Genomic DNA, 21,733 nt, shown 5'->3' with positions numbered 1-21,733 from the left:
CACAAAATTAAAAAGCAAACAAGAACTGCAGTCTTGGAAAAGTACCTGGGTGAGAGTTGGAGGGGCAGGAGGGGAAGTTTCTTGATTACTATGCCAGAAATTGATCCAATATTTCTTCAAGGTTATTGTTATTAGATATTTGTTTAGTGCACCAAATGTTCAAAGTTATATAACCAACAAAACACTTGAGAAACACAAATTCACTGATGAAGGCAAAAAGGACAAAATTATTTGTGCATTATGGAAATAATACTCTGAAAGGTCCAGGAAATTTGCTGATAAGAAAAGGAGGACCCTTGTGCATATTTCAAGAAATGAAGAGAATAAAAATTCTTAACTTTCTTATTCAGTACACAACAAAGATCATGAATGATAGTAGTTAATATTGAGAGGGCTGCAGATAAGTAGATTTATTAATATATGTAGATTAACATGATGTAGATGTGTTTTAGTACAACCCTTCCAAATGGAATTATGCTAATAAAATAATTAAAATATCAATTTCCCTTGAACTAGAATCCTGTATTCTGAAAAAGGATCAAATGATGAAGGGTTCCATTTACATAAAAAAGCACTTTTTGTGGTAGCAAATAATTGGAAAAAATATAAGCACCCAATGATTATTTAATGATTAGCCAATCATGGTATAGAAACGAAAGAGAATATTATTGATATGAAAGAAAGGATGTGTATGAAGCATATGGAGAAGCATGGGAAGATCTGTATGTAGACTGATGTAAGACTGATGTAGAGTGAGATATAAAGAACTAGAAAAACATTAGAGAAAATAAATGTAATAATATAAATGGAAAGAACAAAACTCTTAAGAATTATTAAAGACCATCAAGAGTTATGTGTTTGTGTATATATATATATGTATATATATATACACAAACACATATTATATTTGTGTATATACACATATACTTAGAAGTTGAGATAATTTTAAATGATTCATTATTTGTAAAAATTATGTCATTACATGTTAACATATTTTTTTGAAAAAGACTATTTTTCAAAACAAATGAAAATTAATGAGAAGTATTATTTAACATATTTTTACATATCTCTTTAATTTTCAGCCTAATAGAAAACTGGATTCTTATGTCTGCTTCTGCTTTCAATGTTTCAATCTGTTGTTTTATTGAAGTTCACAAAAAATTTGGCCTCAGAGCGATATGTACTTGGAAAGGGAAGGGGCATTTTAATAGGCAAATAACATATTAATATTGGTATGTAAATAGATGTGACTTCATTAACTCCTTGAAAGCATCTTAGGACACTTAGAGACTCTTGGACTGAATTTTAAGAATTCATCATATAAACAATAAAACAAAACAAAACAAAACAAAAAAAAAAACCCTGTACAAATGTGAATTCTTGTTGTTACTGAAATGTTAACAAAAAGAAAACATATTTGACAAAACTATAATGAATAGGTTAAAGAAGAGAGGCTTCCTTATTTTTCTTTTTTTTTTTTTTAAAGCAAAGTGCTGATATAAGTAAGGATGATTGATTGTATTAATGGCAAGACTCCAAACAACAAGAACTATTTTAAAATTGCAGGTAAGAAGAGTTCCAGATGAAAAAAAAATCTAAAGACAAGCAGTTTTGGCCAATTTATGCAAATTGTTGAACTCCAGGAGAATTTATAAATAGGTAATGAATACTTCCTTCTTTGGAGGAATTTCAACCTCTTTTGTTAATGCTCTTATATTTTTCCTCTGGTCTGCCAGCTTTATTTATTCTTGCCTTAAATTATGTCATAGACAATTTGAATTCTCCATTAAAACAAAAATTCAGTCAAGCCCTGAGAAATCCTTGCTGTCAGTGTCAGATGTTAAAATGGAAGACATAGAAACCTAATTTATCATTTAGAAGACTGTGCAAACATTGTGTAGTTATTAAGTATGGACAATGAATGCCAAGAATATAGGTGCTTGGGAAACAAAAACAAAAATGGAAATAGTTCTTGCTTTCAAGTAGTTTATACTCTTTCACAAGAGAAAGTAAGTCTCTATATGAGTTTGTGTATATTGCATACACACACACACAATAAATGTACTAATACATATTTTTTCGGGAAGGAACATCTATGGAAATGTTTATGAAATGCTTCATAGTAAGTAACAGTTGAGCTGTTCCTTGAAAGTCATTAGGAATTCTAAGGGGCAGAAGTGAGGAAGGTACAACAACTTTAAAAAGTATCAAATTTAACTAATACCCAATGCATCAAGGATTTGAGTTAGTATTGTATTATATACTGAAGGAGATCCAAAGAAAGTATACTATATAGCCCCTGGCCCTAAGAACCTTATGATTTATTTGGGGAGAGAAGACTTATAAACACAAGCATAGCCTAACTTGTCTTGGATAGGCAGGAAATATAAGAGATCAGAGAAAGGAGAAGTCAGGTTTGATTGAGTTGTGTTTAAAGGAAAAAAGAGGATTTTAATATAAATAATATGAAGCACTTACAAACCCTGGCATTAGGTGAAAAATTCAGTATAATAGGAATATGCATGTACAAACATATGTAGCAAAATGTATATGTGTATACTTATATATCATGTAACATATGTTTGCATATATGTGGAGAGATGGGGGGAGAGAGACAGAGACAGAGACAGAAAGAGAAAGAGAGAGAAAGAAAAAGAGATACAGAGAGAGACAGAAACACAGAGAGAGAGACACAGAGAAAGCCAGAGAGAGAGAGGGAGGGAGAAAGACAGAGACAGAGAGACAGAGAGAGAGAGTGAGAAAGAGAGAGAGAGGGAGATAGGAGAGAAAAGGAGGAAGGAAGTGAGAGGGAGAGAGAGGGGGGGAGAGAGAAGTTGGAAGGGGGAGAGAGAGAAAGGAGAAGAGAGAGGGCAATGGAAAAGGAGAAAGAGATAATGAATCGGGGCAGATAGCAAGATGGAGTGGTAGGCAAGACAACTCCTATGTGCTTGTGTAAATGGGACCTAAATATGCAATTTCACTAATGTACAGAACTTGTTTGGAGAAAACTTCTTCAACTAGTGCAGCTTGGCACTTGATCTCTAACTTATAAGTTTTAAAGATTTTTATTTGCCCAAGATCACAGAGCCAGTCTTTTAGAAGTAGGATTTGAACCCATATTTTCCTGAGTCTTAACTCCTGAGTCTGACTCTCTCTGTCTCTGTCTCTCTTTTTTGGTTTCTATCTCTCGGGTCTCCCTCTTCCAACAACATGAGTCATTTTTGATCACTCATCACCCCCAGAAAACATGGTCATCTGCCTTATCTTATTTCAACTCTCTCCCTCTGCAATGGCACTCTCCTGACCAGACCTCTAGACACTATGCTTTGGGCATATTTATGCATTGTGATTTGGGCTAAGTTCTTTTGATTAATGGAAGAAAATTCACTCATCATTTCTAGCCAGCCTTCAAAGCATACTTCACATCTATTTATTCCTTTCTGGACATCTTGCCATCTGCCCTGCCTCATTATAGCCCCCTCTTTCCCTCAAAGGTTCCTTTTATTCTTATGATTCTAGAAAAAAAAATCCCTTTTCCAGTCCTCTCTTCCCTCTAGCTATTATTTTGCTGATTAGATTATAAATCCCTTAAGGACAGGAATTCCCTTTTCTATTTTATCTGCAGTGATCAGGACATTGTAGGTCTTAATAAATAATTTTCTATTTGTCCATTCATTTTTAATAATATTTATTTGATTTTTTTTAACTGGACTGAATCTTCTCATAAAATAAAAAAATGTTTTCCTACTTTGCCAATATTTATTTTCTTTTCTCTTTATAGTTCAAATGGAATTTTAAATGAATAAAGGGCTTTAGTCCACTCCAATGATTTTGTACCCTACAATAAAGTGGTAAAGTGGTAAAAGATCTTGATTGGAATCAAAGGTACTGAGTTTAAATTTTGGCTTTGTTGCTTTTTTATTTGTGTGACTTTGGGCAAGTCAACAGACCTCTCTGGGTCTCAATTTCTTCATTTTTTAAAATAAGGATGGTATACAATATAACATTTAAAATATTTCTTGACACTTAAACTCTGATTCTCTATAATCAAATACTGGGAAAGAAGATGTGTGATGATGACATTGGCCTGGGAGTACAACTTCAAATCTATCTTTAAAAGATCAAAACAAAACTGTACTTTAATTTCCCTTTCAATAAGTGCTATAAAGAAAGTTTATTAAATACTTGTGTTCTTAGATCTAAAACAGAGCCACTTTAGAAATTTAATATCTCACCATAATAAAATATTGATTCAGAACAGGGTGAATCTAAGGCATATATTTCAGGCAGCTAGGTAGGGCACAACTCTAATTTGTAAATAACAATGTTAACAATAAGAAAACCCTCATATATTTAGTAAACCACAAAGGAGACAATTTGGTATTTAGGATGTGCAATATTTCCTTTGTGCTGTGATGTATATTTGCAGCACATTAATAAAAAATAATCACCCACATTGATTTTTGGTGGTATAACATGCATAATCTTTTTGACATTTTGAATAAAATCTATACTTGGTTTGGACATATTAAAACAAATAATGAAATGCTTTGAATAGGGTATGATGCTTATTCTTAGAACAAATTGTACAACATGAAAGCCTGTATTCCCCGCCCCCTCCCCCCACTTTAAGAAATGTAAGGATTAAATTTGAACACTAGATAGAGATTTAATGAATTAATTTCAAGTGATTTCAAAGCTGGAAAGATCCTGCACTCCAATAAATCATTTCCAATTTTGTCTTGTGAATCTTGTACAAGTCCTGGTTTTCACTTGGGGAGGAAGTAAATATTCTATCATCTGTACTCTTGGAATATTATTTCTTGATAATAATAGCTAAAATTTACAAAGCTCTTTACATACATTATTTAATTTGATTCTCATTGTGACACAGGTGCTATTATTAAATATCCTTACAGAGATGAAAAAAATTTAGGCTGAGAGGAATTAAATGACCTTACCAGGGTCATAGAGCTAGAATCTGAGGAAGGATTTGAAATCAGGTCTTCCTGACTCAGGTTTGGTGATCTAACCACTATGGTATGCCTTCCTTGTTCAGTTTTTTTAAATGCTAGAGTGTTAGGAAATGACTAGAAGGATTAAGAGCCATCATGAATAAATATTATGAAACAATACCCAAAATATTGTGGAGAAAATAAATTAGAGATTCTGTGGCAAAGCAGAATGCATATTTGAGTGTGTGTACACACATACTACATGTATATATACATTTATGTATACACTTAAGTAAGTAACTGCATATATATATATATATATATATATATATAACATTTATATATATGCAAACTTGAAGAAAAATGAAACAAGTTTTCCAAATCAGAAAAGTTGCAGCAAAGAGTAATTATTATTTTTTCTATGTTTTTCTTGACATACTTGATCAAAGACAATGGAAAGGAAAAGAGAAATTATCTTAAGGATCCATGCCTATAATATACTAAAGTAAAATAATCTAATAATTTTAAATAAACCATAAAGCACTATAATTGGTTGTCAAGGAAAACTTAAAAACAGATTAATTTGACTTCTTAAAAAATTCCTATTAAATGGAATTGAGAGTATATATGGTTTGTGATGAGTGCCTTCTCTGATAACTTGTCAAAGTTGCTTCATGTAAATCAGTCCAAGGAAGATATGTGATTCTTTATCATTCAAAAACACCTACTATTTCCTTTCTTTTCTTTTTTTTTAAATGGGGTTTTAAATGGAGCACATTAAGTTGGAGTAGGGTTACTGAAAGAACAACTATGTAATCTTACTAATTTTTCTAGAACAACCCCATCCTAGTACTTTATTTGACTCACTTCTTAGGTTGGATGGTATTTTGGATGATTTAGAAGGCACAGTTCATTTCTAGAACAATTTGCAAACCATATGAAGTAGTTGAGGCACGCAGGCATGCAACAAGAGTCCTAGATGCTATAATATCCAACAGCAGGTGAGTCCAGATCCAAGAAATAAGACATTTTTTGTCTTTTCATCTCTAGCAACTAGGCAAGGGATTGGCACAGAATAGATATTTAATAAGTGCTTGTCATGTACAAATGAATGAAAAATGCCCAAGATATTGTAATGCCCATTATGATATCATTTAACATTCTCCTTTGTAAGAATTTTCTAATGCTTATTTTGTAAAACAAAAACAAAAGATGGACAATCCACAGCCCTCAGGTTATATATCTGAGAATTATTGATAATATCATAGAATTTCAGATCTATAAATGACCATATAAATGATCTATTTCAACTCTTTTGATTTGACAACTCTCTTCAGAGCATGATACATACTCATGAAAGAAAAATAAAATATTATTATGAATTATAGTAACGATATAGATTAAAGTAATGGTTTGTGCCCTGAACAATCCAAAATGATATTACCACACAAAGACACATAAGGGAGCTTTAACCAACGATCACTAAAGAAAACTATTTTTATGGAAATTGACATTTGTACAAATCTTACAATGTGATAGAAGAAGTAGGTCATGCTGAAAAAGGTCTCACCAATGAATGAGATAAATATTTTGCTTTTCAAAAGCAGTTTTGAAATCAAAGTGGGAAAGAAGCAAGGAATATCATTCACACAAAGCAAATTTCACAGGTATATGAATAAGTAGATAATGATATTGATTTCCTCTTTTATTCAATATAACACATGAATGAGGTAAATATCTTTATGAACATTTTATGTCTGGTTAACTTCACTAAATCATGAATGAACAGAATTTTACATATACTAGGCATAATATTTATTTACATAATGAATTAGACTAAAACTTGTAAGTTTGGGATTATTCACTTAAATGAAATGATTACTATTTTAGAATATTTTAATAAGCAAAAATTTTCAATATCACATATTTAGAAATATCAGTATATTCTATTTCTCTTTATTTTCCCATCACCTATCTATTAGATCAGTCACAGATCATTATTAACTATTGAAATTTCCTTCAAATAATTTCAGAGGAAAATCATAAATGAATATAAAAATTGACATAATTTTATATTACCTAGGTTGATCCTTACATGATTAAAAAAAAACTTTCTTTAAAAATTTTTAGTGACTGGTATTTACTTTTTTCTTGACTATATCTTCTGAACAGATAATTTATTCCTAGCAAATGACATTATTCTAATCAGTTAAAAAAAGAGGCTTGGCCTACTTTCTTCCCTCTCTCCCTCCTTCCTTCCTTCTTTCCTTCTTCCTCTTCTTCCTTCCTCCTGCCTTCCCCTCTTCCCCTTCCCTGTCTTTCTTTTTTCATTATATTGTTTTTTAGATATGTTAAAACCAATGAATACCTACCAGAATCTGTCCAGCAAAACAGATGAAAAGGATGAAGGAAAGCACGAGAAATGCAGCTCCAAAGGAAATTCCAAGAATAGATGTTCTAACAACAACAACAAAAAGTCAGGTTAATATAGAGATAATATGCTTCCAAGTTTACTTATAAAACCTACACCAAATATTTTTTTCTATTAATAGCTAATCTAAATGCCCTTTAAGATTATACATTAAGTAAATAGTTTATTTGCTTTTAGTCCAGTCCTTAAATCTATTGTGTGTGTGTGTGTGTATGTGTGTGTGTGTGTGTGAAAACAAATTGAGAGGAGACATTTTGAGATCAAGTGACTCTATATTACTACAATTTGTTTCTGAATGATGCAAGTTGATATGACTCAAATATTTTCTTGTAAATGGTAGTACAATCATGGAGATATTCTCTATGTATGAATATGTGACTTAGAAATCATTATTTAATAACTGGTACTATCTCTTCTCCCATTCATGTCTCGTTAGTCTTTTATAAAAGAGCCCTTATTGTTATGACTAGGGAAGATGATGTTGCTAACACTGCTTCTTAAAGAAACCACTGCTTTGAAGACTTTGTTTTATGATCCTCCTACTTCCCTGGAGTCTGCTTATCCTTCTTCTATCAGATATAAAGCACAGAAGTGCTTCCAGTCCTAGCCTTCCATTGGAGTATCTTGGATCCAGGAAACTCTAAAAGATTAAACTACTTCCACTGGCCAGCATAAAAATTTTCACAAAACCAAGTAAAAAGAAGAAATTTATAGGACCTTGGATTCTGAAAATTGAAGATATGTTCTATATTTGTAAACTATTTTGTGATGTCTGTCACATGATAGGTGCTATATAAATGTTTATTCCTTCTCCTCCCCTTCCCAATAAAGATATAGATTAGTGTTTGGAGCTGGGCTCATATCGTTTATTATGTTCTTAAATGTAGCTTCTTTACTAAAATTTCATTGAAATATCTTTATATGGTATAGGCATAGGTATAAGCATAGGTATAAAACTCTACTTAAGGAATATTAAGTTCAGGAAAATTTCACCAAGCAGGAAGGGCTTTGAGTATGGATAGTAATTTGACATCAAATGAATACTGGATCAGCCAAAACAGCTGCAGAAGGATCAACTGCCCTTTACTGAAGTATGGAAGACATTTTGATCTGCATCCACAAAGAGAGTATTATAAAGATGAAGTTAAGATTTCTCAAAATATTGACATAAAAATTAAGGGAATTGTTACTTTGTTCTAACTTTCCCATGTCTTACCTCTCCACAGATGCTATTTCTTACTGAAGATAATAGAAGAATACATTCTTATTGCTTCTAGGATAACATACAAGCTCCTCTGGCATTTATAGCTATTCATTATATGACTCTAACCAGACTTTACAGATTTTCTTCATAGCATCTCCCCCAAACTGGCTTCTTTACTGTTTATTGTATGCAACATTCCATTTGAACAAATTGTCTCTTATGACTAAAGTGTATTCCTCTTCACTCAGAATCCTTAACTTCCTTCAAAGTTCAATTCAAGGGCTATGTCCTATACAAGACTTTTATTGGAAGGAAGTACTTAGTGCTCCCCCCTCATTATTTCCTACTTGTTTTGTATATTTACTTATCCTTTTCTTTCCCTTTCTCTCGAAAGAGATTATAGCCATCTTGAAGGCATGAGTTCTATAATTTTTTGTAATTATATACCAAGGATTTTCCATTATGCCCTGTATATTTTAAGCAATAAAAACTTATTTGATGAATGATCATTCAATGTGGTGATCAAATACAGACATGTTAGTTAACATTCCAGAAAATATCTGAGTCCATCACCAATATATTTTTGATAAGAAAGATGTAATTAAACAATTTGATAGAGGGTTGCTGACACTTATGATGGAAAGTTTTAATGTTTACATTCTTGTTTACAAAGTTGTTCATTTCAGTTGTGGGGCTGATAAGGGATACGCTGTGTCTGCCTCATCAAGTAGAAATGGCTTAAACACATTGCTTCATTGAGGAAGCTAGGTGGCATAGTAGATAGTGTTGAATAAAGTCAAGAAGTTTGGGGTTTGAATCCTCCTTCAGATGTTTATTAGTAGTGTGACATTGGAAAAGTCATTTAACCTCCCTTAGTTTTCTCATCTGTAAATGGGGTTAATTTCAATGTTATTGTGAGAATAAAATACTAGACATAAAGTTTTTGATAAACTTTAATTTGCCATACTATATTTATATGCTGGATGATAGTATGCCAAATAATGCTTGTTGTTTGTCCTTCCAGATACTCACTAATCTAGAAAAGAATCTTTTTAAGAGTATTTTTTAAACAGATTCATAAGTTTTGACCCAGGCACCCTTTTCTAGGCATAGATAATAAGAGCACTAAAACCAGAAAAAAGTTCCAATGTATACCAAAATAATCATGGAAACACTTCTTGTGATAGCAAAGAATTGAATAGGAGGAATTGTAGAATTCCCCTCATGTGGGTAAGGATTTTTAATAATATGGTACATGAATAATATAGAATGATATCTTGCTATAGAAAATAATGAATAACTTCAAGAAGCATAACTAGAATAGATATGAATGGATTTTATTTCCTTCTATTAGAATGAAGTGAGTAGATCCAGGGGGAAACAAACAAACAAACTTAAATATAATGGTAACATATATTTTAAAAGAATTTCAAAACTAATTATAATGACCAAATTTTATTTAAGAGAAAAGTTGAGAAAATACACCTTTATCACAGAACTAGAGTGGCCATAAGTGTTATATATTACATATACTGTCAGACATGGTCAATGTGTTGGTTAGTTTTGTTGAAATGCTTTCCCCTTCCCCTTTATTTTAAGATATTTTTATATCTTACCACTGGGTAGGAAAGGGGGAACCATATATCAGGAAAAGAAACTAAATGTGACATGAAACAAACAAAATCATCAACAAGAAAAGAAAAATATAAAAAGGACACAATCCATTACTAAGGACATGATATTCAGTCAGGTCAAACACTCATTACATTTATCAAATGAATCTGATAGTAACAGAATATGCAGGACATATTGCATTCTTGTTCAAATGAAAGGAATGGTCATCCTGTTTAAAAAAAAAAAAACAATACCACCACAAATACTTTGTGACATAGTGATAGTAGTTCTAAAGCCATTCATCAGAACCATTAATCTTGTCTGTTTTAAAGATGACAGGTTGGGGTTCATTAGGTATACCAAGATGTCCATGTAAATTAATCAATTTTGATGACATGCTAGATGTGAAGCTATTTTAAAAATTCATATAAGATTGAAAAAATTTACAGAAAAGCAAAATTTTTTTTGTCATGTTAGAAGCAAAACATATTCTTTATTTAGTCATTTTTGATGCTATAGTTTTAAAATTCAGCTGGATTGATCTATGCATAAATAAGGGCTGTTTAAAGACTAGGACATACTTCCCCCCATCTGCCTCTTTCTGCTTATTTTCAGTCTGATAACTACTAACAGATGACCCTAAGAAAAATAAAGTAGATAATTTGCTGACAGGAAATAAACAGAGAGCAAGGTCCATGAATGGGCTAAAAATAGCAATATTAATAAGACACATATTTCTTAAGGGAAGATAGTTGAGTATCCCTTTTTCCTCCTTTGGAAGCCAACTCATTTAAGAAGCAATTTCTCCCCTCGCTTCCCTCCCTGGTTTTTTAATACTTAAGATACAAGTTTGCAGACTTGAAAGTTCTTTGGCTGTCATATCTGTGCTAATTTTTATGACAATCTGCTTAATTCAGGATTAAAATCATTTTTAGAGGGAAAGGGGGTTTATTTTTATCTCCTTTGAATTAAGAAGGTCTGGAAAAACAATGAAAATCAACTTTTATTGCCACTCAGGGCATTTTTTTTTCTAGTTATAAGAAGAGAATATTCTGTAATTAGCTGCCCAATCACAGTCCCTGTGGAGGATAAAAGGAGTGTATTAAAGTTTGATTAAATTTTCAATTACAACTATAGGGTATTTATACTGCAAGAAAACTCCAGAGACACATATTGAATCTGATAAGATACCTTGGAAAGTTCTTTTCCAAATATTATTGTGTCCAATTCTTAATTTCTACTGAGATTGCAAGCTGTACTTTTAAACTTATTCTTGTCTATCACTACTATTCAAACTTGGTTCCACCAAATATAAATAAGTGACAAATACTAAAGGATCGTTTTAGCTATTACTCAACTCTATAAGAAAATAATTGTGCCCTTCTAGAAGTGAAAATTTAGGATCCTTCCACCTTTCTAGCATGGGGTATTATAGTCAGGGTAGTAAGATATTTGAAGTGATAACACAAAATACCACAGGATCCCAAAGCTGGAAGAGTCCTCAGAAGCCATTTAGTCCAACCAGAACCTGAAGAATACCCAAATAAAAAGAGCCACTTATAGGTTGGGTTGAAAATAGGAAAAAAAAATCAAAGTGAAATGAAGTGTTTATTAATTACCAATGCATTTCTCTGAGGACAATAGTATATGCCAATTTTTCAGAAGTAAATATAATTGCCCTGAATTTATGAAATACACAAGATTTAATAAAATTTAATCAATATATATGAATCATAATTATTTTTGTGATAACCCATGCATAGGTTCAGATAATTCATCTAGCTTGGCATATAGGAAAAAAAAGTGAAGCTATTTAAAATTTAACACTAGATTCATACTTAGAAGAAATTTTTTGCTTTTTTCATGTAATTCCCATTCATTAATGACTTTCATTTTTGATAAGAAACAAACATAAGAATTGAAAAAAAAAGAAGAGGCTCCAAACACTATATGTTGTACATACATACAAATATTAAAATCAGGACTAGCCTACAGAGTTAAGCAGACATATAAAAAGATTGTTTTACTAAGTTCTAAGAAGTTACCCCTATTCACAAATATTGCCTCCAGAGAACTGTCAGTAATGAAAATTTTATCATTAAAGAATAACTTCATTTAACAGGTTTCTTCTCTCGTTCCCTTCCTCTCTCTCTTCTTTTCCTTTCTTTTTTGTTTGTTTCTTTTGGAATTAATATGCCATTTAATTGCTTTATGGATCAATTCACTCTACTGAACAAAATGCTCCCTGTATATATAGCGTCTCTCCTTTTAAAAGGTAAGTACCACGAAGGGAAATTTTACTTTTTGCATTTTTATTACTAGCACTTAATCAAATCTAGAGATATAACAAATGCTTTTTCATCCATTTATTAGTTTCAGAGATGGTTCAGGAAAAAAGGGGGAAAGATCCCACTGAAAAGAAGAATGAAACAAAGAACTTCCAAGACAGTTTAATATTTGCCTGAAATCAAATGAAACAGAATCTCAGAAGTACATATTACATATTTACCATTGACTATATCAATAAATTTAATTTGACTTGCAATTTGCTTTGCTTTTCAAAACAAAGATCTATATAGGTAAAAAAGATATAAGAAAAGAGTGCAAGATTGACTACATTGAACAAAGAACTCTTACTAACAAAATGACCATAGTTAATACCAGATGCTGAAATTGTTTATAAAGCAAAATGTTCTGGGAATATGTGACTCTTCTTTCTTCCAGGGTATATCCAAAATTCATATAGAATATCCTGATAATTCTAGATATTTCCTCTTGTTGATGAATGAGAAGGAAAGTGACCAGGATAAGTTTTCTTCCTTTATTATAGTAGAATATGTCTATTCTAAAAAACATTTTAGATTTTTCTAAATCTAAAGATTTAGATTTTTCTGTTTCTATATTTACTTAGCTGTGCTTCTAGGTGAATTAGAGGATATAACATTAGGCATAGAGTCAAGAAGGCCCAACTTCAGATCTAGCCTCAAGAATTTACTCACTATGTGACATTAGACAAGTCACTTAAAATGAAAAATGAAGTGGTTAAACTCAATAGACAATAAGCTAACTAGGATTTTTTTTCTGGAGTTGACCCTCCAGCAATAGGTCCTCAAAAGAGATGACTGAACTCTTAAAAATATGCTCAGAAACTAAAGAAATGGATTTCATTCTATGCCTTCTTTACTACAGGGGCTTTAATATCAAGATTTTTAAATGAATCTTAAATGATGATTTTAAAGTAGTCATTTGACTGCATTATTATAAAATGTTTCTGCTGTCAAATACAATCTGGGTCCCACAATTGTCCATAAAAGTTCAGTGTAAAAGAGACACAGTTTTTAATTTTAAAAAATCACATATACTTACTTTGGTAATACTAATATCTGAACAATAAAAATGCCAAAGAAGATGAGGCAAGCACAAGTCACATAATACTTGAATGCAGGTAATGTGGTTGCTCTGTACTAGAAAATAAAACAAATAGAAATCTAATTAGTTTCTTAAGAGAGAAATATAAAAATCCATCAGCCTAATTTGTACTTAGAACACACTTCACTGATTTGAATACCAAATGACAAAAAAAAAAATAACTACAGTGTTCACCACAGTATCAATTAACATCAGTTATCTGAAGTCTAACTCTGTCATGCTCATTTTTTCCCTTTATACAATGTAACAGAGAGCTGTCAGAGAGCCTTAATACTGCTTTCTATAGCTATTTAAAGTCCTTTCTTTATGTCTTTGGGGGGAAAAGAGTAAAGAACTTCCTGAGAAAATGAAAAGATCTTAGGGGACAATAAGTTAACTGAAAAGATTCAAATCATTCACAAAATGTCAAATTACTTTGTAAATTTACTACACAAAACCTGACTATACAAACTTTTTGAATTTGGTATACTGTTTAGGAAATAAACACATCCTTAGAGGATATATGATGTCATGGATTGGAAATAGGAAAACTAGGTTCAACTACTTTCCTTAACATATAGTTGATATATCATCCTCAAAAGTCATTTAATCTCTTGGTGAATAAGTCAATATTATAAAATCATAAGTCTTTACATGGGAACTTTTTATACTGAAAGTTTTTTACACTAGTGAAATCACTCATTCAGAAAAAAAGACATAAAAATATTCTTCTCTGAATATCTCTTAATGTCACTTTGTAGATTGGATTCAATTAGGAAAAGTGTTCCTTCTAAGAATAAGAATCACTGTTTTCTGTACTGAGATAGCCAATATAGTTTAAGAAACAGAGATTTACTATATACTTTGATTTGATGAATCTTCTTACTCATAAAGATGTGAAATGATATACTTAATTTATTCACATCTATGTTATTGCCCTTGGAATTCTAGTTACTTTAGTCCCCTCAGCAGGGCATTCATACTGCTTTTAACATTATCTGGAAGGGCATGCTTTTTAGTGCTGTTTATGCTATGCATAAGGGTATGAGAGTTAAAATACTGATATATATGTTCTCTAGAATAAAAAGGATAAGAAATATCTTTGTGACATTCTTTCAATATTCACTAACAACTAGACTCATGGACACCTTACTATCTTGCATTTCAAAAGATAATTTGAAACATCTACATATTCCTTTTTCAACATTCTACATAAATAGCTTATGAAATGTATATGGATATATAAGAGTAATTGATTTGGGGAAAGCTAGTAAAGCCTTGTCTCAATATTTTTTGTGTTTTTATAATAATCAAGGTTTGATGAGGCACAAATGAGGTAATATATGCAAAATACTTTTAAAGCTTCTTTAAAAATCTCAAATAAGAGGCAGCTATGCGGTGCAGTGGATAGAGCATCTGGCCCTGAAGTCAGGAGGATCTGAGTTCAAACCTGGCCTCAGACACTTAATAAATACTGCCTAGCTGTGTGATCCTAGGCAAGTCACTTAACCCCAATTGCCTCAGCAAAAAAAAAAAAAAGTCTCTATATAAATGCTTACTGTTATTTTTAAACATCATCATTACTAACTCTTAGAGTGCTTAGAAATAGAATAAGAGACATTAAATGCTGCATTCTTCCCTGAGGATTTCCAAAGCTTCAGAATCTTAATGTGATGGTACATATAGAGGTATATATTAGACACGTGTTATTAACACATTTTAATGAAATATGTCATTGAAAGTCCAGAAGAATTTGTGGGCTAATAAATGATCTATATTAGCATAATTATTTAAATATGATTAATCCATATACAAGAATTTATACTTTAATCTGTTTAAATTCTTAAATAGTTTTTACAGAAATATCCATAGGAATTAGCAGTAAAATGCTTGTTAATATAATTTTTAAAATGTTACTGTGTACCAAAGTGGAAAAGAACTGTATTATTAGTATTATCTTTAAGGAACTCCCTCCCCACCCTCCAACCTGATTGATTTACATTGCAACTATTTGAAAGCTAACACTACTCAATTAAATTGCAAGAACAAAAATATAGAACAATATTATAAATTATCAAAAGTTAAAACACAGTAATTAGAAGTGTACAAAATGATTTTCCTGGCCACAAAGACACAGGGCTATTTTTCTTGTGAAAACATTTTGACAGAGAAGTTGATATTCCATACCAAATATGGGCCAATGTCTATGATGTAACAAAAGATAATTATTTCAGGTGAATTTTCAATTCAATGCATGTTTTGCTACATTAGAGTTTTATATCTTTTTTTTTTGAACTTTGTACTTTTTTTTTTTTTTTGTCTTGTGACTCAAGGCTATAATCAAATGGTTTAAGGATGAAAATAATGATTTGCTATTACCCCTTTTTTTAGGTCAGCAAGAAACAAAATATAATAGGAGACAAAATGAAATAAAGTTTAACTAGGAAAGATTTCTCCTCCCCATGCTCTAGTTCAATGTTCAGCTGGCTATTACATATATATTCATAAGCGATGCTATTTAATTTTGGCATATAAAAAGATAAAGAAAATTTCACCTGTTTATTTGTAGGTCACAACTAGAAGTCAATAACACTCAACAAAGTTTTAAAATATCCAGTTTCTAAATCTCTTTAAGAAAGATGTTGGATATAAACAACATTTTTTCCCCCAAATAGTGAACATGTGTTAAGTTCAATGATATTTTCCTCTTAAAGCACACTACAAATGTATCACCAAGAAGTTGATGCTATATTTTAATTTTTTCCTAAGAAAATAAAAAAAATATCATTCATATATATATATCTATATATATATATATAGATATATATATATGCCCTTAGTCCATTAGCTTAATGCAAGTATATGAAACATCTGCTGCCAACATCATTTTTGTAAGATGTGTAATGAATATAGAATGGATTGTGGCATGCAAAGCAAAAGAAATCAGGTTTCCTATGGTAACAAAAATACATTCATGGAGGAATGAAAGGAAAAGCCAGGAATGATTCTGACATATTTAGCTATAGTTTTAAGGCCACATGCAAATAACTTGAAAAGAAACCTCGGAAAGACTTTTAAAAATGACTTTAGCATTTCAGAAAAAAACAGTTGGGTTTAAAGTGAAAATAGCTTACTTCTTTCTCTAAGGTTTTGTTATAGAAAAGCAGAGAAATTCTTTGAATGTCTTCAGATTTAAGCCACTGCCTGAAAATAAAATAACAAAAAAGACAGACTGTAATAAACCAAAATTGCCATTAAAGCATCTATAAAAATTATTTCTGTTTAAAAAAGAACCAAATAATTTCATATTCCATTCCTCAATCTTAAAAAAAATGATAAAATGTGAGCAAGCTAGAAATAGAGAAAAAGACTGAATGGAATAATTGCTTTGGATATAAAATCCTGAGACTCTAATGAGGTTCTGCCAATGTTATATTCTTATTTACCTACTTACCAGCACATGCCCTACATAAATAAATACACACACACACACACACACACACACACACACACACAGAGCCAAAATTTGATAGAGGAGATGGAGTGTTCATTAAAAATATTTGAATCTCTTATTCTCATTTTCATTATTGATGCTATATTGAAATTACAAAAAACTGCTCTCTCATGAAGGATATCTCTGGATTCTTGAAAAAATACTCTATTCTCTTTAGCACATAATGATTCCCCAGTGTACTCATTACAGAACAACAAAAGTATGTCTCCTAGTTAACATACATAGCTTTTAGGTTCTGTTTCTACCTCCACAACACACTCATTTTCTTTCCTCAAATACCATTTCAGTCTAGTGTATTATTACCTCTCCATTAGATTATTGCAACAATCTTCTAATTAAACTCTCTACCTCAAGTTTCTCACTGCTCCAGACCATCCAACATACTAATGCTGAAGTGTTTTTCCTAAGAACAGACATGACCATGGCACTCCACTATTAAATCAGTTTCATTTGTTTTCTATTTCTAGAACAACCTATAAACTCCTCAGATTAGCTTTTAATATCCTTCATAATTTGGCCTCAAACTATGCTTCAAGACTTACTAGACCTTACATTCTCTCTTGTATTTTGAGACTGAGTCTAAATGGCCTTTTTTATTCATCAAATCAACATTACACCTTCAATTTCTTTGACTTTTTGGTCCATTCCACAATTCTTCAATATCTTCCCTCCTTACTTTCATTTCATTTAGTCCTTCTCTTTATTTGCTAAGCTCTGGAGACATAAAGTAAATAAGAAAACAGAAAGAAAAACAGAAAACTGCTCTAGAGCTCATAGTCTGATGAGGGAAACAATATATAGACTACTATGGTCAAACATGATATAGCTGGAACACCTTATTGCTAATCAACAGAGGGAAAATTTCAGATTGAGGGGAAATGAGAATAATTTCTTACAGAAGATGGAACTTTAGGTGAAACTTGAAGGAATCCAAGAAAGCTAAGAGATGGAGATGAGATAGTTTTAAATATGGGAGATGGTCAATGAAGAAACTTTGAAGTAGAAAATGGACAACATTGAGGAGGACAGAATAAGGAGTTCACAGAATTCATTGAGGGGAATGCATTGTAAGAAGCCTGCCCAGGAAGGAAGGGGCCAAGATATATAGGGCTTTGAAAACAAAATGGAGTATTTCATATCTGATCTTAAACGAAATAGGGAGCCTCTAGGGTAGTATAGGATAGGAACAAAGGGTGATATGATCAGACATAAGGTTTGGAAGATCTGAGTGACAGATATATGAAGACTAGATCATTATTATTCTTATCAGTGTTCTATTATTGTGTCAAGAATGTCTGATTTGTTATCCAAAGTCTAGTCCATTATATGTAACCTTTCAGGGGCATTCAAACAATATTTCTTAGTTACAGGAAGGATGGATGGGATTGTTGCCAGACACTCATTCCCAATTTCCAATCAACCCTATTGTCCCCTCTCTTCCCTCCATAACCAATCATATTGATTTTTATGATGGTAAGCTCTTATAACCAATCATAACTTGTTGGCTTACCTATGAAGTCTTATTCTTTGTTCTGTATTCCCCAAAACTATAAAAGAGAGCTGTTTCCCTCACTTGGCATCTTAATTTTGCTGAGGAAACTGAAATCCTACTTATTGGTAAATTTGTGCTTTACTAATATTTGAAACTTTGTATCTCAGTTCACCTTAATTTTAACTGTTACAAGGACTGCACTAGGGTGATAAGTAACATTGGAGGAGAGATATGGGCATATATGCCCACTAAAGTATAAAGCATGAAGTAAGCTATGAAAGGAAAAATCATAAATGGAGGTAACAACTTAGATATGGAGGGTATGTATGAAAGAAATGAGCACTTGGAAATGATAGTTTGTGAGTCTGAATGACTAGGAGGATGTTGGTACACAGACAGTTATAGGAAAGTTAGAAAGAAAAGATAGCTTTGGGGTTAAGTTTTGGTCAGGATCAGCTTAAGATGTCTATAAAAAATTCAGCTTAAGATATTATAAAATTACATTTCTTACCCACTCCCTTTTTAGTACTCCTTTGCTTATTAATTTTCTCTTTCTATTTATTCTAGACCTGCTTCTCAGATTTATGACTCTAAAGATTCCAAGTTATCCATTCCAAGTTCTCCCCTTTATCCACTTTCTACTACTTCCTTATAGGGCTTACTAAGCTTTGAATTTCCCTTTTCTACTATACTTCTGTGTTGGAATAATTCCAAATATTTTAGATGTCAGAGAGTTCAACATTGTCTTATGGTAACACCTCATATTTCCCCCTCCCCCCCCCCCCCCCGCCACCTATTTTTGCCCTCTTTTGTTGATCCTTCCTGCCCCCTATATCTGCCCGGAAATGTTCCTCAGTACATGCTCTTCTACTCCTTCAAATGTCAGTTGCCTCAAAGAGTTCCAATTTTCTCCCTCCAAGAACAAGTAGATTTTTCAAGTACCAAATAGCTTAGGTCACATCCAATGTAAAATCCTCATCTTCCTTCACACATAAAAGCATTTATCAGCAGAATCCCTTCCCACTTCCAAAGTAAAGCCTTCTTCATTCCCCCATTTTTTCAATATTTCCTTCTCCTTATTTCTCTGTAAGCTTTTCTTTTTTTGAGACCATGGAGGTCACTTTCCCCTCATTCCTAGTCCTTGATTTGACCCTAGCATATCATCCCTTTATTTCCCCACTCCTCTTCTCCCCTATCATGTATCCTTCCATATTTTAATAAAGTCTTACAGAAAAAAAAAAAAAAACTTACAAGCAGAATGTCACCAGGTTTTGTCCATAATATCTCCTGTTCAAATCTTCAATGTTAATTTCTACCAGATTTCTGCCTTCATCCATCTCCTTGGGTACATTTAGAAAGAAGTTCTTACTTATTTGTCTATTGAAACTTTATTCTTATTGCAGTATTTGCTGATTTTATTTATTCACTCCTCCTTTATTTCCACTATCTGGGGTGTCTGAGAAGCAAATAATCTCTTCAGTTTTGGTTTTCTTTCTAAAAATGTTTTAAACTCTTTATTTTTAATTGAGTCATCCATCTTTTTTTTCTGTATGGTTAGGCTCAGATCTGTAGAGTAGGTTATCTTAAGTTGTATCCTGAGTTTCATTTCTCTTTGTAATATATTATTACATTTCTTTCTTTTGCCAGTGGGTGCAGTGTGGTTTTATATTATTTGATGATTATTCTCTATGGTTTATAGAACTTATTGTTTTTTAATTGAATTGTTAGATTTAACCACTGTGTGCTTTGGTATTTATAGTTTCCCCCCTTGGTATCTGTAAATTCTTTCCACTGAAATTTTATTTTCAGAAATTCTGATACTTCTCTTATATTATTTCCTTCATAATGGTGTTTAGATTATTTTCTTGCACTATTGTATTCTCCTGGGAGACTTATGATCCTTAAATTGTTTCTGTTCATCTTGTCTTTGAGACAACGACAAAGAGAGAAAACAGTATGTTTTGCTTACATAATGTTATTGTTTATTTGCTTCTCTTCTAGAATGTCCTTCACATTTATTTATTTCCATTCCCAATGTATTGTTTTCTCTTTCATTTTTTTGTTAAGGCTTGTCATTGCAGATTTGAGATATTCTATTCTCCTCATTATTTTTGCTATGTTGGATATAAATTCTGCACTTATAATCATCATTTTTAAGCCATTTAGGAAAAGCACATTGTAGTTCCATGTTTTTCTTGGTTTTTGCAGTGTCCTATGTCTCATGAAATGTTGAAAAAATTTTCTTAACTTTTCAGTATTTATTCATAGATGCTTCAGCTTGCTTACTAGAATTTGAAGTCTCATTTCTATCTGTTCTTCATGATTTCTTTGTTGACTTATCTGTTTATGTTCAATGTCTGGGATTTCATTTTCCTGGAATTTTTGGTTATTTCAGTCTTACTATCTCTCTTCTTCTACTCCTTTTTATTCCTTATTATTCACCTTCTGACTCCCTTAACTCTTAACTGTAGTTTCCTTGGAACTTGATTCAAAAATATTTTGGTCCCATCTCCAATTCACTAGCTTTAGGTTTCTTCCATGACTGACTTTTAGTTAGTTAGAAAAGACCCCAGCTGGATACTATATTATTTCTTTTAGACATAGTGGAATTCTGTACAGTCCCCTAAATATAGTATCTTTTTATGGTGGACCTATCCCTCTGTTCCTTATTCTCTAGCCTGGCAATAGAATTTAGGGCAGAAATGGAGAAAAAGACATGATCCCTCAAAGCAAGGAATAACATCTGAACCAAACCAAATATACAAAGGAAATTCTTACTGGGGGGTGGGGGAGTCTGGAATTATGAGGACTTTGAAGGATATTCTCATAAATTTATGAAGTCCTTTCTTCAAATGATTAGGAGCAAATCACTTTGTCAGGATAAGGTGATCAGGAGGGCAGTGGCTGGAACATAGTAGGTGCTTAATAAAGTTTTGCTAATTGGTTAATAAGTACCAATAGATATGTGTAATTTTTCTTCACTATAAAACCTTTATGAGTAACATTAATAACATATGCAAATAGCACTAGGGTTTGAAATGCTTTTAAGTACATTTTTTTAAAAAATGCCTACCGAATAATTACTTATTCTTTTCATCTCACATCAACAAATGCT

General features: G+C 31.8%; 1 protein-coding gene across 2 annotated transcripts in view; it reads right to left on the bottom strand.

The window, feature by feature from the left end:
• Nucleotides 1-21,733, bottom strand: part of ADCY2 (adenylate cyclase 2) — a 596,450-nt gene that overhangs the window by 107,737 nt on the left and 466,980 nt on the right. For both annotated transcript variants that reach the window (XM_051969830.1, XM_051969831.1), the window contains exons 13-15: nucleotides 16,747-16,816; nucleotides 13,571-13,668; nucleotides 7,328-7,412 (exon numbers count right to left, since the gene is read on the bottom strand). In XM_051969830.1, coding sequence (XP_051825790.1) covers nucleotides 7,328-7,412; nucleotides 13,571-13,668; nucleotides 16,747-16,816 — 253 coding nt within the window. The remainder of the gene's footprint in view (nucleotides 1-7,327; nucleotides 7,413-13,570; nucleotides 13,669-16,746; nucleotides 16,817-21,733) is intronic.

Source organism: Antechinus flavipes, chromosome 1 (assembly GCF_016432865.1).
Source record: "Antechinus flavipes isolate AdamAnt ecotype Samford, QLD, Australia chromosome 1, AdamAnt_v2, whole genome shotgun sequence".
In the NCBI taxonomy this organism is placed as follows: Eukaryota; Metazoa; Chordata; class Mammalia; order Dasyuromorphia; family Dasyuridae; genus Antechinus; species Antechinus flavipes.
This window is presented reverse-complemented; position numbering and strand designations above follow the sequence as displayed.